Genomic DNA, 19301 nt, shown 5'->3' with positions numbered 1-19301 from the left:
CTTTCGTGTTGCATACTCCTGGAAGGTGTTCCGCCACGAGCATGATGTTCTGTGAGATTGCCCATTCCCATAACAGCTGGGCTTCCTGAGAAAGCAGTGGCGATTTTGTGCCTCCCTGCTTGTTGACGTAATGCATTGCGGTGGTGTTGTACGTACGCACTAGGATGGCAGAATTTGAAATCCTTGGAAAGAAAGCCAACATTGCCAATCGAATAGCTCTTAGCTCCAGAACATTGATATGCAAGCGACGTTCTTTTGGCGTCCAGTGTCCACTGACTTGGAGATCTTGCATGACCACTCCCCAACCCTGAAGGGAGGCGTCTGTTGTAATGACGCGAGGAGCCGGCGCCGCTCTGAAACTGAGACCCACCGAGAGGTGAGATTTTTTCATCCACCATGAAACCATCTGTTTCATCTGCTGGGTGACAGTTACCCTGTCATTGAAAGACCCTTCCACCTGCTTCAACTGAAGGACTAGTTCCTCTTGCAAGGGGCGCATTCGCAGCCTGCAGTGCGGAATCATCAATTGAATACAGGATGAAATCGACCCTAGAAGAGATTTGTACATCCTGACTGTCATCCAACTTTTCCTTTGCAATCGAGCGGCTGAAGACATGAGTTTCATTTGTCGCTCTTCCGATGGGAAGGCTTTGCACACCTGAGTATCGAGTATTGCTCCCAGGAACTTCACCGAACCCGCCGGTCGAAGAACCGATTTTTCTCTGTTGAGTTGTAAACCCAGATGAATGAAGAGACTTAAACATGTTTCCACTGCTTCTGTTGCCGCTTGGAAACTTGGTGCCTTTAGCAGCCAGTCGTCTAAGTACGGGAATACTTCCAGCGACTGTCTTCTCAAAAAAGCTGCTACCGGGGCCAGCACCTTTGTGAATATCCGGGGTGCGGATTTTAATCCAAATGGGAGCACCATGAACTGGAAGTGACTCTTGCCTACTGTGAAGCGAAGGAAACGTCTGTGAGCTGGGTGGATCGGGATATGAAAATAGGCATCTTCCAGGTCTAACGTAGCCATGAAGTCGCCTGGATTCAAGAGGCGCAATATGTCCTGGAGCGAAATCATCTGAAACGACAGTTTTACGAGATAGGTGTTGAGCTCCCTTAAATCCAGGATCGGACGCCACTTTTCCTTTGTTTTGCGGATCAGAAAAAATCTTGAATAGAAACCTTCTCCTCTTTGCGATAGGGGAACACGTTGGATCGCCCCTTTCCGAAGCATTTGCTGAACTTCCAATTGCAGAAGGTTTAGATGTTTTGAAGTAGTGGCGTGGGGAGCTCTTGTAGGTGGAAATTCCTGGAATTCTAACGTATGCCCATGTCGGATGATGTTCAATACCCACTGATCTGATGTTATTTCTTCCCAGCTGCTCAGATGTTGAGTTATCCTGCCGCACACTGGAGACCCATGGAGCGGAGGAACAGTTGGCAGAGTCAGGAGGCTGCTATTGACGCTTGCCAGCGTCCTTGCCTTGACGCCCTTGACGTCCACGAGAGTTCTGACGAGAGAACGACTGAGATTGTGACTGCCGCTGATAATACTGATTGCCGTACTGAGGTCTGTACGACTGCGACTGCTGCGAGTACCGTTGCTGTTGATAACCACCTCTTGGCGAAGTGAAGCCTCTTCCTCTTGCCCCACGGAACGGTGTTTTCCTATATTGTAGGGTACCAAGAGCCCTAGCCGTCTCTGTGTCCTTTTTTATTCCTTGCAGGGTGTCATCGACATGTTTTCCAAATAACATGTCCCCATCAAAGGGTAAGTCCAGAATCTTATTTTGAACCTCTGGTCGGAAGTAAGTAGCTCGTAGCCAACCCTGCCGTCTAAGAACAGCCGCGCTACCCAGAGCACGGAAAGAAGTGGTTGCGATGTCCATCGCGCAGTCAATCATTTCTGAAGAAGAACGTTGCCCCTCTTCCAGAAGTTTTTGTGCTTCGGCCTTAGGGTCATCCGCCAGTAGGTTTACATAGGCTGCAACATCACTCCACATCTGGCGGTCGTACCTCGCTAGAATCGCCAAGGCATTGGCCGCCCGGACCAGCAAGCTAGCCATTGATGAAAAACGCTTCCCAGCGTTGTCTAACCTTCTACCCTCCTTGTCTGGTGGAGTTGTTAGGGTGGCCGAAGGATTCCGCGATTTTTTCTGCGCTGCCTGTGATATGACTGAGTCTGGTCTTGGTTGTCCAATCAAGCAGGCGGGACTGTCATCAGGAGCTTTATACTTCTTCTCTAGGCGCGGTAGGGTTGGAATGACCGTCGCCGGGGCCTGCATCACCTTCTTTCCCTCTTCCCATATATGGTCTACAATGGGAATCGAACGCACTGCCTTACGGTAAGCCTCTTTAAAATCATATAAAAAACAATCCGTAGATGTTGAAGGCATGGCTAGTTTAAAGCGTGCCGTGGCTCTCTCCATTAAGCTGAAGAAACCTCCCACATCCGCCGGAGGTGAATCTATCGGGTCAGGCACCGGAGAAGCCGAATCCGGAATAATATACTGGTTCCATTCACTATCCGGGTTCTGATCCTGGTTGACACCTGCTCCATCCTCATCCGAGGTGTCATCCCGGTCTGGTGTCTGCCGAGGATATTCCCCCTCTTCTTCCACATGTGACGGAGGCACAGACTGAGTTGCCACCACCTGTGGCTGAACTTGCGCCTGACTTTCCACTGGCCGCGACCCTTGTCTGCTTCTATATTCTTCCAGCATTGCTCTTAAGTCTGTCAAAAGACTCATAGGCATAGTAACCGTGCCCCGCTGTACCTGGGCTTCCTGGTATGCGACTTGATTTTGCTGTCGCTGTTCTTGCTGATAATAATACTCATTTTCTTGGTCAGAATCATGGTATTTAAGATGCAACTGTGATGGACTATATGCATCTCCATACATCTCATTCTCCTCCTCTAAGTAGTCCTCTTCGTCCAATAACAGGACTGGGGGTAATGGAGTAACCTTTCTAGGTGATGTCATATCCGGAGTTATCCTCCTTTTCCTGGTGCTTCCCCTTGCACCTGCCGTCGACGGCGTTTAAATGAGTCCACCATATCCATAGGCTGTACTGCCATCGTCGACGGGGCTGTCGACGAGATTATTGTCACCGTCGACGGGCTCGTCATCTTCGACGGGCTCGTCATCGTCGACGGAATTGTCTCCGTCGACGAGGTGGTAACCGTCGACGTAGTTATCGTCGTCGACACTGTGGTCGCCCCAGTCTTCGTCGACGGCATCATCGTTGAAGTCCTCGTCGACGCCTTCGTCGTCGTCGTCTTCGCGGGATGGCTCGTCGACGGATGAGGAGACAAAGTCACTGAAGAGGCTTTAGAGCCTTTTTTAACCACTGTTGAAGCTTCTACAGTTGGTTTCTTGAAGGACTTAGTAACGTTATCCTGATCTGAAGGCCTGGCCGAGCCCTCATCAAGTTTTGCCTTCTGCACCTGAGGTGCTTGCCTTACCCTCTCCTTTACACTTCCGTGAGGAGATTCGCCAGGCTCGGGCTTGCCAGACCTATCAGAGGTCCCACGCACAGCCTTTGAGGGGGGTTCAGATGATACCTCCACAGATGATCTACCCCTCTTTAGAGACGTTTTAGAAGACGTTGACCTGGCATCTTCCTCATCACTTGATACCACTCTATCCTTCTTTTCCAACTTCCTGAGCCAAATAAGTAATCTTCCCTCACGATCCCGAAGGGTCTTAACAGACATCACCCTGCATATTTTACAATCTTCTGCCTTATGGTCAGGGTATAAACAATATATACAGTCCTTGTGTTTGTCCTCAACATAAAGCCGTTTTTTACCACAAGTGGCACAAGGCCTGAATAGGCTCTTCTTTTCCTGATCAGCCATTGTTAAATTTTGAACAAATCCTGTCAGAAAACAGTTTAAATAATACCTCAAAGTAGAATTAGAGCAGAGCTCTAAGGAGACTCCCTGTCACCAACGATGCGGTAGAAAATCTGAGGCTCTGAGCTTTCTCAGGAGGGTTCCACAGGGTGAGGCTAATCTGATTGGTTGCTAATGTGAGTTTGGGTCTTTTTAAATAAGGACACCTATAGGCTACAAAATATAATGAGGCCTAGGCCTATTTTTTACTTTTTTGTACCTATTAGGGTGTATTTACCTAGATAATATAATTACCGAGGCTCCCATTCCGACGACGGGGAATGATACAAGCAATGGGACTCTATGAAAGTTCCAATACTGGAGTAACATGGACCTTTCCAGTCTTTTGATAAACTGGAATAGGTCAGAACTAGCTCCCTGGAGTACCCACTGCGCTGGTGTGATGATTGCCCCAAGTACCTTGGAGTTATCCTTCATAGACAAAAAGATTAGGTGATATGCCATAACTATTATTCATCAAAACAACAAGTGGTCCTGAGCATACGAGAAATAGGGAAAACAATGGATATATATAGATCACAATGGAGCTCTATATAGTTCAAGATTCCTTGACCAGCCGGCCAGAGAATATTTATTGGTTCAATAGATTTGTAATCTCAAAAATACAACAAATAACCCAAGAAATAAGGGTTAAATTGGGGCACAGTCCTGTGCCTTGCAAGGAGGAAAAGGTGGGAAAGTAAAGGTAAGTGAAGAAAATTTATCAGGCAAACAGTGTGAGCTTGCAGGTCACTGGTTTAAGTTATACATTTAGCAGTGTATCCTGGAGTCATTCATACAACCAATAGTATCCGGGAAGTACATGTATGAACTACTCTAAGGTCGACGTTTCGATCCCCAGCTCAGGTATCACGGGATCATCATCAGGACAAGTGAAATAATATTGCCTGAACACAGTTATATAACACACCGAGTTGATGGCTTGAGATGGAATTGGCTTCAGATGAGAGAGTTCTAATGGGGTCAACCACGTTTCCGATATTGACTAGCGCTGTGCTTGTGTGCTGACGCTGTGCTTATTTCTCATAAGCTTCCGATATTGACTAGCGCTGTGCTTGTGTGCTGACGCTGTGTTTATTTCCCAAGAGCGTCTGACATTGACTAGCGCTGTGCGTGATCACCAACAGCTGAAAGCCTCTGGAATTGACTAGCGCTGTGCTCTTTAACTGTGTTCCCCCTGTATAGCGCTGTGTTAACCCGCTTGGCAGCTCGTTCTTTGGGAGATTGTAAACCGACCTGCTGGTCCATTTGCTGCCCCTGCCTCACTTTCACTTTCACCCTCCATTTTCTTTGTTGCAGTTCCCTGGCCCACCCCTCCTCCCCGCTACCGCCTCCCAGCTGCTGCCCCTCCCACCCACGAATAGAGGGATCGCCTCCTCCTCTGACCCACTGTGACCACCTGGACCTGTTCCTGAACGGTCGCTCCCTCCCTCCCTCCCTCCCTCGCTGGTCTCACGCACTGTGGGCGCTGCAGTTCTAAATTGGGTATCGTTACTTGCGCAGTGAAAGATTCTGAAAGTGACTGACGCTGTGTTTATTTCTCATAAGCTTCCGATATTGACTAGCGCTGTGCTTGTGTGCTGACGCTGTGTTTATTTCTCATAAGCTTCCGATATTGACTAGCGCTGTGCTTGTGTGCTGACGCTGTGTTTATTTCTCATAAGCTTCCGAGATTGACTAGCGCTGTACTTGTGTGCTGACGCTGTGTTTATTTCTCATAAGCTTCCGATATTGACTAGCGCTGTGCTTGTGTGCTGACGCTGTGTTTATTTCCCAAGAGCGTCTGACATTGACTAGCGCTGTGCGTGATCACCAACAGCTGAAAGCCTCTGGAATTGACTAGCGCTGTGCTCTTTAACTGTGTTCCCCCTGTATAGCGCTGTGTTAACCCGCTTGGCAGCTCGTTCTTTGGGAGATTGTAAACCGACCTGCTGGTCCATTTGCTGCCCCTGCCTCACTTTCACTTTCACCCTCCATTTTCTTTGTTGCAGTTCCCTGGCCCGCCCCTCCTCCCCGCTACCGCCTCCCAGCTGCTGCCCCTCCCACCCTCCGCCCCCTTCAACATCCATTTATGACCAATGCCTCCACGCGCAGCGTCCACGCGCTACGGCCGCGCCGAAGGTGCGCCAAAGGTAAGCCCGTCTACGCCCGTCCGCGCCTGGACCGCGCCCAGCGCCAGAGCCCCTGGTCCTCGTAATGTCCACTCCTCCCGCATTACTTACGACGCCTCCACCCTCCTAGCCCTTAACCCCGGCCATTCCCCCAACTGCGTCCAAGCCGCTCCTGGACACACCCATGGACCCTTTTCCTGCTACTCCTGCAAGTTCGACGGCACCAAGAACAACTCCTCATCCACGAACACACAACAGATATCCGATCCCAACCACCTACAATGCATCCTGCTCAACACTCGCTCGGTCCACAGACACGCCATTGACCTCTGGAATCTACTCGACACCATCTCTCCGGACGTCGCCTTCCTAACAGAAACATGGATGAATACCTCTTCAGCCCCAGACATCACCATTGCCATCCCGGAAGGCTATAAGATCATTCGCAAGGACCGCACCGGCCACACAGGAGGAGGCATCGCTATCGTCCATAAGAAATCCATCCGTATCTCAACCAGCTCAGACGTCAATCTCGCCAACTCTGAACACCTTCACTTCCAGATCCACATCGACCCCAAGACCACACTCAGAGGCACCCTCCTTTACATAGAAACAACAGAGCCCTTGCACTGTAGACAAACAGTAATTGTTTAGTATAAATACAGTATCAAAGAGAAAATTTAGAGCGAGCACATCAAGACTTAAGTGAGTCGTTCAAGTGATGTAGAGCAAAAAGTTCAAAAGGCTGTTAGGTTCTTGGTGTATAACACCGGTTTTAATGTTCCTCTGTACTGGCCAACACGTGTTTCATCGCAGGGAACAGACTGCGAATCTTCAGGGCTGGGTATAGATACAAAAAATGCATTTGTAACGGTGTTTAAGCAAGGAAATAGAAATCTAAGTGATATGTGTGACCGGGGTGAAAAGCTGGCATGCCTTGGAGTGACATTGTGTCAATAGTGACTTGATACAGTAGGTGACTGTAGTGTACGTGAACAGTGAAATTGATGCTTGTAGAGCATCCGCAGTTGGTGAAGAAGTGACTGTATTATGCGAGTTTAGAAAACATTCATGTTGACACTGACCAGTGTGCGAGAAAGTGAAGGTGGCAACATGAATGTTTTCTAAACTCGCATAATACAGTCACTTCTTCACCAACTGCGGATGCTCTACAAGCATCAATTTCACTGCATTTTTTGTATCTATACCCAGCCCTGAAGATTCGCAGTCTGTTCCCTGCGATGAAACACGTGTTGGCCAGTACAGAGGAACATTAAAACCGGTGTTATACACCAAGAACCTAACAGCCTTTTGAACTTTTTGCTCTACATCACTTGAACGACTCACTTAAGTCTTGATGTGCTCGCTCTAAATTTTCTCTTTGATACTGTATTTATACTAAACAATTACTGTTTGTCTACAGTGCAAGGGCTCTGTTGTTTCTATACAATTTGTGTGGATCTCCCTGGTCCCACGTTGAGCGGTTACGAGGGATTACCGCCCGCCCCTTTTTTGCCTGGACTGATGTACTCCTGATTAGCATATAACTTGCGGTAACTTAGGTGTGCGCCTGATAAACTCTGGAATAACCCAAAAACGCACCCTCCTTTACAGGCCACCAGGACCCCGCGCACAATTTAGTGAAGACATCACGGACTTCATCACTCCACACGCGCTCCCCTCCGAGGACTACATCCTTTTGGGAGACCTCAACTTTCACCTTGAAAAGAACAACGACCGCAACACCACTACCCTTTTGGACAACCTCGCAAACCTCAGACTTAAACAACTTGTCACTACCCCCACCCACATCGCTGGTGACACACTCGACCCCATCTTCACCTCCAGCAAGCATGTTTCCTTCAGCCACACCACAACTCTCCTTTGGACTGACCACAGCTGCGTTCACTTCACCTACAACAAGCCTACATCCAACAACCACCCCCGACCCACACTGCAAAGAAACTGGAACAAAATCGCCATCGACCAGATCTCCTCATCGCTTCTTCAAAGGCCCCCCGCCCAATCCTCTAACCCCGACCAAGCAGCCACCAACCTCACCCAATGGCTATCCAACAGCGCCGACATCCTAGCACCACTGAAAAAACGACAAATCAAACTAGGCAGCAAGAAGGCCTCCTGGTTCAACGATGACCTTAAGAAATCCAAGAAATTCTGTCGCTCCCTCGAGAAGGCCTGGAAAAAAGACCCAACCACCAGCACCAAGGACGCCTTCAAAAACGCCACCCGCATACACCACCAACTAATCCGAAATGCCAAGAAAGCAGCCTTCAAGGACCGTCTAGATAACAACGCCCACAACAGCAAGGAATTATTCAACATCGTCAAGGAATTTACCAACCCATCAGCCAACTCCAACGACATCACCCCCTCTCAAGCCCTCTGCAACTCCCTAGCTTCATTCTTCCACAACAAGATCGCAGACATCCACAACAGCTTCGACAACCAACCCGAAGACCAACCCACCCAACCCTCTGCAGGACCTCCACCCCCCTTGAACATCCTCAATGACTGGAAGCCAATCTCTACCGAGGACTCCATCCGTCTGATGAACTCTATCCACTCAGGATCCCCCACAGACCCTTGCCCTCACTTCATCTTTAACAAAGCAGACTCCATTATTGCACCGCACCTCCGAGACGTCATCAACTGCTCCCTCAACTCCGCAACCTTCCCGGAAAGTTGGAAACATGCCGAACTCAGCGCCCTCCTGAAGAAACCCACAGCTGACCCCACCGAACTCAAAAACTATCGCCCTATCTCACTCCTTCCATTCCCGGCCAAAGTCATCGAGAAAGCTGTCAACAACCAGCTCGCCGCCTTCCTCGAAACCAACAAATCCCTCGACTCCTCACAATCCGGCTTCCGAGCCAAGCACAGCACCGAAACCGCCCTCATCGCAGCAACAGACGACATTCGGACTCTACTGGACAATGGAGACACAGTCGCCCTCATCCTCCTCGACCTCTCCGCAGCCTTCGACACAGTCTGTCATAGCACCCTTTTACAGCGCCTCAGAAACGTCGGAATCCAAGGAAAAGCACTGGAATGGATCACCTCGTTCCTCACCGGAAGAACCCAGAGAGTCCGCCTTCCACCATTCAAGTCAGAGGCTACTGAAGTCATCTGCGGCGTACCTCAAGGGTCCTCACTCAGTCCCACCCTCTTCAACGTTTACATGAGCCCCCTCGCGACCATCGCACGCCAACATAACCTCAACATCATCTCCTACGCCGACGACACTCAACTGATCCGATCACTCACCAGAATCCCTAACACAGCCAAAACCAACCTACACGAAGGAATGAAAGAAGTAGCCGAATGGATGAAGCACAGCCGTCTGAAACTGAACTCGGACAAAACAGAAGTCCTCATCTTAGGTACCTCCCCCTCCGCCTGGGACGACTCTTGGTGGCCAGAGGCCCTTGGAAAAGCACCCATCCCGACGGACCACGCACGGAACCTGGGCGTCATCCTGGATTCCTCACTCTCGATGAACAGACAAGTCAACGCCGTCTCTTCATCTTGCTTCAACATTCTTCGCATGCTCAAAAAAACATTTCGCTGGATCCCTACCGAAACTAGAAAAACAGTCACCCACGCTCTGGTCACGAGCCGACTGGACTACGGAAACACCCTCTACGCCGGCACCACCGCAAAACTCCAGAAAAAACTACAACGCATCCAGAACGCCTCAGCCAGGCTCATATTAGACATCCCGCGTAAAGAACACATCTCTGATCACCTGAAAAACCTCCACTGGCTCCCCGTCAATAAGAGAATCACTTTCCGGCTCCTAACCCACGCACACAAAGCACTCTACGAAATCGGACCCGAATGCCTCAACACACGACTATCCTTCTACACCCCCTCCCGCCAGCTACGATCCTCCAACCAAGCCCTTGCCACTGTACCTCGCATCAACAAAACCACCATGGGAGGTAGATCCTTTTCCTACCTAGCAGCTAAAACTTGGAACTCACTTCCCACTCACCTTCGCCTTACTCAGAACCACCTAGCATTCAGAAAGCAACTCAAAACATGGATATTCGACAAGTAACTCCCCTCCCTTCTTCAAGCGCCTTGAGACCCTCTGGGTATGTAGCGCGCTATACAAATCTTTTGACTTGACTTGACGTTTATTCTTAATGGGTAAAACGTTCCATAGGATGTGGTTATGAAGTCTGTTTGGGAGCTTGAATTGATGAAGCCCAATCTTTAAGGTTTGCACGGTGAGGTAACACCGGAATAACTGGTCTTGGGATTGACCACTCTGGAACATCTGGTCCTATGGCATTATTTTACATAGTCTTTTGATGGCTACAGAGGATTTGCAGAAGTCCGTTTCAGAAAAATGAGACTGCAGCGTGGTATGTTTGATTCTTTGGGGGACAGATTGCCTCCTGGGCAGGATCGCCGTCCTCCAGCGTCTTAGGTTAGCGCTGAGTCAGGAAGTGCGGCCAGACGATTAACTGGTCCGCGGTGGTGGAGAGCAATTCTCCGAGGCGTCGGTCACTCGAGCTGCTCACAGCACTGTGAGCAGCTCGAGTGACCGACGCCTCGGAGAATTGCTCTCCACCACCGCGGACCAGTTAATCGTCTGGCCGCACTTCCTGACTCAGCGCTAACTCAAGACGCTGGAGGACGGCGATCCTGCCCAGGAGGCAATCGGTCCCCCAAAGAATCAAACATACCACGCTGCAGTCTCATTTTTCTGAAACGGACTTCTGCAAATCCTCTGTAGCCATCAAAAGACTATGTAAAATAATGCCATAGGACCAGATGTTCCAGAGTGGTCAATCCCAAGACCAGTTATTCCGGTGTTACCTCACCGTGCAAACCTTAAAGATTGGGCTTCATCAATTCAAGCTCCCAAACAGACTTCATAACCACATCCTATGGAACGTTTTACCCATTAAGAATAAACGTGGTTGACCCCATTAGAACTCTCTCATCTGAAGCCAATTCCATCTCAAGCCATCAACTCGGTGTGTTATATAACTGTGTTCAGGGAATATTATTTCACTTGTCCTGATGATGATCCCGTGATACCTGAGCTGGGGATCGAAACGTCGACCTTAGAGTAGTTCATACATGTACTTCCCGGATACTATTGGTTGTATGAATGACTCCAGGATACACTGCTAAATGTATAACTTAAACCAGTGACCTGCAAGCTCACACTGTTTGCCTGATAAATTTTCTTCACTTACCTTTACTTTCCCACCTTTTCCTCCTTGCAAGGCACAGGACTGTGCCCCAATTTAACCCTTATTTCTTGGGTTATTTGTTGTATTTTTGAGATTACAAATCTATTGAACCAATAAATATTCTTTGGCCGGCTGGTCAAGGAATCTTGAACTATATAGAGCTCCATTGTGATCTATATATATCCATTGTTTTCCCTATTTCTCGTATGCTCAGGACCACTTGTTGTTTTGATGAATACTTGCTACCCATGGTCCCGAGCGATTTAATGGGTTCCCCTTGTCCCTTCCTGATGCCATAACTATTGGCCCACAGTCGACAAACTCACCACTCAAATTTACAGGTGGATTAGGCTACCACTATCTATTGCTGGGCACATCACTATAATTAAAATGGTGGTTCTTCCACGGTTATTTGATCTGTTCCCAAACATTCCGATTGCATTAAACAAATCATTTTTCTACACAATACGCAGCCTTCTGACAAATCTTATATTGGCGGGCTGCCGCCCAGAATTAGATGGGAGAGCCTGACTCTCCCATATGCTAAGAGTGGTTTTGGAGTGCTAGATCTCCGCTCATACTATTTGGTAGCACAGTGCCACTTCTCTTACTACTGGTATCAATCACCCAGACACTAGACTCCTCTACCCGAAACCTAATCAAGATCAGGCAGAAAAACTTACCCGATCCTCGAATCTTTGTAAAAGGCTACAGCGTGAACCCCTTGACATTCCCCTTAAAAACAATCCATGGGAGTTTCAGATCTAAGTGTGTGAATCAAGAAAAGGTTAGTCATCTGTTCAAGGTCTACTAATTCTTAATGTCAAGACTTTTAATGAAGTTGCTGTGGATGTTCCACAAATAGGAAAAAAAGACAGGGCTACAGAAGGTTATTGCTGCCAAATATGGTCCAGATCATTTAGTACTCTGGCAAAAAAAGATAGCAAAATAAGTGGCATTCTTACATTTGAAGCCAAAGAAATTAAGTAAAAAGGAAAGTGCTTAACTGTCACAATAGTTTTACAACAGTAATTGGTTACAAATCCAGATTATTTGCTTATCTTTCCACCCAACGGTTACTTCTGGAATATATTTGCAAAAACACCCTGTGAATAATGGCATACAAACATGACCATAACCAGACCTCCTCTGTTGTGGATAAGAACCTCCATTGATTTAAAATCACCTTTTGATTTGTTTTGCGAGATGTAAAAGCAAATAAGGTGAAAGGAGGAGGGTACAATGACAAAAATGAAGGTACTGACCCGACAGCCAACAGTGCTTTCCACGGACCTCTGAGTCTGGAAGCTGCCATCGTTAGGAGAGCCTCGAAGAATTACTAATTAATTACACATGGCCATGCTTCCAAAAATTTTTATAATTCCAGTTTCAAGTGCTCAGATGCAACTTGTTGCAGGTTGAATTAATGTAACGTAGGAACCTTCAGTCATTCATCCATTCAGAATTTTAAAAAATGCAATGAGCTAACAGGTCATATAAAAGTATTTATTTTGCACATATCTTTGGAATGTTGCAAACTTTATATATGTTTTAGGTATAAGACAACATGTATAAGACACCATGTTAAAACATGTAAAAACACTGAACGAAGCACATGGAAAGTTACATCCTGCTAGCACATCCAGCTTTCGAAGCAACCAGTATGGACATATAAAAACTGAATGTAGAGAACACATGAATACAGAATACATTAAGTGCATTGGGAAATCACAAATAAGAGACAAATAGCCGTAGAACTGGATGCCCACTATTTCCAAGCGTGCTTTGAGAAGTCTTGCTCATTAGTTCACTGGCTCGTTCCACTGGGACTTCTGAGCCAGGTAAGGCCCACATCACATTCTGCACATCTTTCGCTACATGCATATATTATTCAGGAAACTGGTCAGCACCACTTTCCGGCAATGGATTGCCACTTAATCCGGACATACTCACAGCATACCAAATCTACAGAATCTGCTGTGTGGGTACACTATCCTTCCACAGAATAGATCTTCAAAGATCAAGTCAGTGAATTAAGGTTCAAGATGAAAGGGATTGTGAAAGATACCCATGACTTGCAAGTTTCAGGAATATGCCTGTCTTTGGAGTATCATATAATGCTGATAGAGAAAGTAGAGTTAATTTATTCCTCTGATCTAAGTGGTTGAAATTCAAATATGAAAAAAATTCATTGGGCATTACCAGAATAGCTAACACACAAGGTACGAGAAAAGTGCTATTTTGCATTAGGCAACGCATGTTGAATAACAATCACTGAGAAGAACTAAGATGGTATTGCTGAGATTCTGCGCTCATTCAGGTAAACCGCAGGTGAAAGAACAATGGCAATTTCTATATTAGGAGTGAGCAGATTGTGATAACCTGAAGTCATTATCTATGTATTAGGTTATTCTATACATTATCTATTAATAGTAGAGGGTACTGTTCCATAAGCAATTCCTATGACATACCTTTAGGTAGTAGACTGGGAAAACAAATAAGTCATTAGTATGTTACGAAATTGTGCATATGGCCTGAATATATATTTTTTAAAGAACAAGGGTCCCTTACAAATAATTATCTTAGACCATATTTTATAGAAGTATGATAACATCTATGTCCTGATGATGGTCCCAATACTCCGATGGGCTCGAAACATCGTTGAAAAACTGTACCATGACCCTTAAAATTGGTATAGGAGTAAAAATGCAAGCATTGGTACTTATTGCAATATGTGACATGATTTGCTTGTCTTTATTATATTCACATGTAAAATGTCTGAGTCCCAAAGGTTGTTCACCCACTTGTTTTGTTGCATCTCCCACTTTATTAATCTGTTATATGTTTTAATAAAGCATTTGCTATTCCATTTGGACAGTTAACATAGATATCTCATAGGGTCTCTTGATACCCTTGGGTTTCCCTTGTTTCCTCAAACACATATGGCCTGAATAACACACAGCTGCGCCCAGCTACAGATGAAGAATATACGAGCATAACCAAATGTGAAAAATGGACAACAGCATTGCAAAACTATACAAATATAAAATAGGGTATTTACAATAAGCCTACACTGCGACTAAGGGATTTAGGAAATACTTCTAGCACTCAATTTTCATAATTGTTCTAGCAAAGTGATGCCTTCAAGAAATGATTCAAATTATAGTCTTTCCATGACGTACACCACACCTGTGGGTTGAATCAACAGAGTAGTCACACATCTCAACATGCAACTTTCATTTTATACTACACGAGGCGCATTCGCCATATTAACCCAGCAGTCTCAGTCTTTACTTTTAACACATAACTCGCATCTGTATTTTTTATTGGTTTCTTATAGAGAGCAGAAAAGTGAACTGTTATGGTGTTCCAGTGGGTGTTCCCGATGGCGTTTCGAACCCCGAGTTTTCACTGTCTGATGTTTCTGGGCTGTTTACATTCTGAAACTTGGCCAAAAGAGATGTATTGAAGCTGAGCGAGGGAGTGGTTGTCGAACTAGAGTCCACCATAGGAGTGCCTCCTGGAGACCTGCAGAGGATCAAAAAAAGAACCGCAATTAAGAAAATGGTAGTTACTTATAGTAAATCAAGTCCTTAAGCTTCTTCACATATCCACGTTTGAGAAAAGCATTGTGCCAAATGGTAGTTGGCTATTAAACCATAAGACATTTTTAGGACAAAGTGAGGTAGGCGGATTATGCATGCGGGCTATTCCAAGCATCCTGCATCATGTCTTGTGAATCTCAACCTTGGTTTAGAAAGCTATGCTGAGTAGAAGCGAAGTTGGAGTAACTACTGGAAAGTTAATATTTCAGTACTCTTACTTTCTGGCTCGTCTGTGTTATAAATTTATGTGACAGATCACAAAATCATGCTGGTAGGAAGGCACTGCTAGCAAAGATGCAAACTGGGGTTCAGCCAAACAAGTTGTGAAAAACAGTCTATCGGCACTGGAAATGCGATTTAGAGAAGATTTACAGAACATAATTCTACAGCATGCCACAACATTTTATTTGCTGAATTTTTCACATGGGGTAACTTTGATCTATCACTTGTTCTTTTTCATAATTCTTACCATTATCTAATTTACCAAACAAGTGAACTTTCCCACACCTCTATAGTTCAATTACATTTATGTTACCCCCTACCTATCTGATTTTTCAGTCAGTGAAAATACATGGTAAATTGAATGATTACTCCAGATTCCTGTGTAAGAACCTATATGACAGCACTACAGATCTGCTTACGGAAAGTCACAGATGTTCGACTTCCATCTGTGGAATGGTCCAAGTCAATGTGATGTAAACGATCCAGCGAAATATGGATGACCATCTGCCAGGTATGCTTCTTCCATTGCAACAAAAGCCCCTGGGTCTTCATCAGAAGAATGGCTGATGCCTTATCTCAGAATCCTTCATACCCAACTGTCAAAGATTTTCTTTTGCTTCAAAAATAGAACTGTGTAAGTAGTTTCTGGATTCAAATTAAAGTCTAGAACAGCCTTTGCACTTATGGTGGTTGGGTTTGTGGCTAGGGGCACCTGGTTTCACAGAACAAACACACAAGGTTCTGAAGCACAAATAGTCTGTACATCTACTCAAAAGGCTACTAATAAGGACATTTTTAAATCAATTGAAAACTCAGCTTGAGGCTAAGTTACTATGAACATGAATAAAACTACAATCTGATAACACAGATGACAGTGAACCCACATTGCAGGAGGGACTGTACATGCATGCTGTCATTGACAATAGAAATGATGTTTACATAAGCTATCAAAATGGGGAAAAGTGAAAAATTCACAATACCGAGTCTCCCAACACTTTTGATTTAAGCACTTTTATCATGTAGTTACCCTAAAGGAACTTGTGATATCAATGCTGTGAAGTATAAGTCACTTACCTTTGGTAACACTCTTTCTGGTACAGACTATCTAGTCGCAGACTCTTCACCTTTTTAATATTCCCCAGGCGTCAGACTGGATTCAGAAACTTTTGCATAGTACCCAGGGTGCTGGAAAGTGGCCGCGTTTGCTTCGAAGGTGTTTTGGTACTAAGGATGCCCCGTCTATCACATTAGCCTAATTAATTAAGGGTTGATGGTTACTTAAACAGCAGAGAGCGACCCTGCGAGCGCCTCCACTTCCGCTTGGTCTCCTCAGAGGCACCGACGGACAGGTGAGTGCTCTCTCAGATTTTCCTCCTGGTCAGTCTTTGTAGAATAGAGGAGTCTAGTCGTGTTTGTTTGTAGTTAAAAGAACCTCAGCAGTTTGCTAAATCTTGTTTGCTTTTAACATGACTAGGACAACTAAGAGGTCACTGCATGACGTTGTGAGGGCTGTAAATCAAGAACAGCCAATTCACCCCCTTTCCTGTCTCTCCCACTAGTACCATGGGTTGTGACTGGTTTCTGTAAATACTTCGTTAATACTGCATTATATGAGGAGTCTTTATACTATCATAGGACTTTGTGAAAACATTGCAAATATTTTATTACATGAGGGGTCTTTACACTATCATAAGACTATTCTAAGCCATCCTTAAGGGTCGACATGACGCTACTTTTTGGAGTAGGTTTGACATGTGTGAACTAGGTTTGACAGTTGGGTACATATCACACGTACGTTGGGTTTGTGTGTAGTGCAATTGGCCTGGGCACTTCAGTACCTTGTGTTTACTGTGTCCTCTTTCTACACCACAGAGCGGGGCCTCATACTCCCGAGCGGTTGCCGGGTGAGGTGAGGTCTTCACCCACACAATGCTGGGTGAGTATCACTTTGAGGAAATGCCTCGAAATGATCAAGCTAATACGCTTTTTTCAAATATGCTGAATGTAAATTATTCATGCAGGTGTGTGTTGTCTATACGGTCTCTCTGGATGCAGAGGTGTGTGTATGTTTCATCTAATGTTATTATATAATAACTCCTTGCTTATTGATAGGAAGAAGACATGCTTCCTTCCCTCAAGTGGACATCTAACTGTTAAAGGTCCTGGTAGATATGTATCTTTCTACTAGTAATCTTATTTCTGTGCACGATAACCACAGTCATGTTTGCAGTAGCTTATTTATATTGGGTCCTGAAGAATGCCGGGGCAATATCCCCTCTTAGGCAGAAACATGTTGACCGTACTGCACACAGCGCCACATGGTAGTCGTCCTACCCGGCGCAGTCTTTTAACTCTTGACACACCGACTTCTGCTTGAAAAGGTCTACTCAGAGTCTGTGTAGTCAATTTTATTTATCACTTTATTCTTTGCACTGCACATTATATAGTCCACCATATGGCAAACACGATGCTGGTTTTCCGACATCCATCTCTACACAGGCACTATATGGCCATTGTTTGATATGGATTGATCTGCAATTCCCACGTGACGTAAACTCCACCACATGGGTGGTCTGATGGGTCTTGTACTAGCCTAGTGTTTCCCATAACCTCCGGCAACATTGGTTTACATATGTAGCCTACTGCCCCTGAGACACTGCTATGGTCACACACCATTTTTTGACCTGTTCTGCTCTTTTGTGTGTTGTTCTGACCATTGGGGAGTGAGCAGACAGGTCGTTAAATATTCCCCTTGACCCTCCACATTTGTTTGTTTGCTGGAAAGTGGCGCCAAATACTTCTGCATGGACGCCGCTTCGGTTTGTGAGTGACATGTGGGGCCTATATAGGTGCCATTCCCACGCGCTTACAGGAGTATCTTTCGAGAATGTCTGCACCTCTCGACAAAGTGCCCTAAATGTGAATTTATAGAGCAGTGTGCAGATTTCTACTCTTGGGATCTTATTAACGGGCAGAGTCCAATCACAGAATGGGTAGGATGGGAGGGTTGGTAAGGAATCTGTTGCTAGATTGAGTGCGTACTTGTAAAGAACTGACACATGAACGAAAACAACTTTTAAAACCAATTCTTAATCAAAGAGGCATTCGCACGCGGAGACAAGCTGTGTTGGCCTCTTTTGCACCTGAGGACCCGCAGCTGAATTGTCACCTGGTGAAGTTCTTGAGGCAGGTGTTGATTCGTCACCTTTTAAATAGATACCAAAGCAGTACCCAACAGGAGAATGGCTGTGGATGTGCTCAAACCAAGAAGTCCTGCAGGACTGGTTTCCGGCAGACTTGGCTATTGAGACAACTGTGCTTGGTATGGAGGGACACCCATATAACTGCCTTCAAGATGTTTAGGACAGGGATCCACGTACTAACGCAGTGGTGACCACCTTGGCCGATGGGCATGCAGTCCTTCTGGAGACTGCTCCTTTGCCAATGCTAAGCAGATCTTAAAGTTGCTCTAGCATGAGAAGGTACTTTCCTGCAGTGCCCTGCCTTTTTTTCGCTGCGAGAATCCCAAAAAGAGCTGATTGTTCACCTGGTGGTCTTTGGTACGATCAATGTAGAAGCTGAGTGCTCTTTTTGGGTCCAAGCAATGGACTGTCTTCTCATTAGAGAAGTGAGGTGGAGCATAGAATGCAGGCAGGGCGATGGTTTGCTTGACGCGGAACAGCACCACAACTTTTACTAGTAAGGATGCCCTAGTTCGCTGAACCAGCTTATCAGAGAAGAAGGTGGTGTATAGTGTAAGAACAAAGAGCCTGAAGCTCGCTCACACGCTGTGTTGAGGTGATGCCAATGAGCAACACGGTTTTGATGTGGAGATCATGCACGACCTCTGGTCCATATAGCTGCAACTTCAATGGCACCGTCATCTGTCTTCTTCATCAGCGGGATTTTCCTGAAATCCTCTATTGTGTTCTATGGTGGATTCCTATGTCACTTTGCACCCGGCTACCCTGGTGTAGGTATCCTGGTTCCTGGGTTATCCACTGGTGGGGTGACTCTTCAACCTTCCATCTTCCACAGGGTTTCTTCAGGATCGCTGGGAAGGGTCCTTCTTTAAAATTGCAACCGCAACTTATTTATTGACTAACAATGAGCACACAGTCGTGTTCCCACTTTGCCCACGACATCCGTGGGGTTCCTAGATACTCACCAAGGGTGGTTCGTTGGGTCCCCGGCACATCTTCAGGGTCCATTT

General features: G+C 46.0%; 1 protein-coding gene across 2 annotated transcripts in view; it reads right to left on the bottom strand.

Moving 5' to 3' along the window:
- Window positions 1–12754: 12754 nt before the first annotated feature.
- LOC147679106 (uncharacterized) overlaps window positions 12755–19301 on the bottom strand; it is a 366743-nt gene continuing 360196 nt past the window's right edge. For both annotated transcript variants that reach the window (XM_086942868.1, XM_086942869.1), the window contains one exon: window positions 12755–14789. In XM_086942868.1, the coding sequence (XP_086798994.1) occupies window positions 14621–14789 (169 nt within the window). In that variant the 3' untranslated portion in view covers window positions 12755–14620. The remainder of the gene's footprint in view (window positions 14790–19301) is intronic.

The sequence above is a fragment of the Lissotriton vulgaris genome, chromosome 11 (assembly GCF_964263255.1).
Source record: "Lissotriton vulgaris chromosome 11, aLisVul1.2, whole genome shotgun sequence".
Classification (NCBI taxonomy): Eukaryota; Metazoa; Chordata; class Amphibia; order Caudata; family Salamandridae; genus Lissotriton; species Lissotriton vulgaris.
Note: the sequence above shows the minus strand (reverse complement) of the source record. Positions and strands in the feature narration are given on the sequence as shown.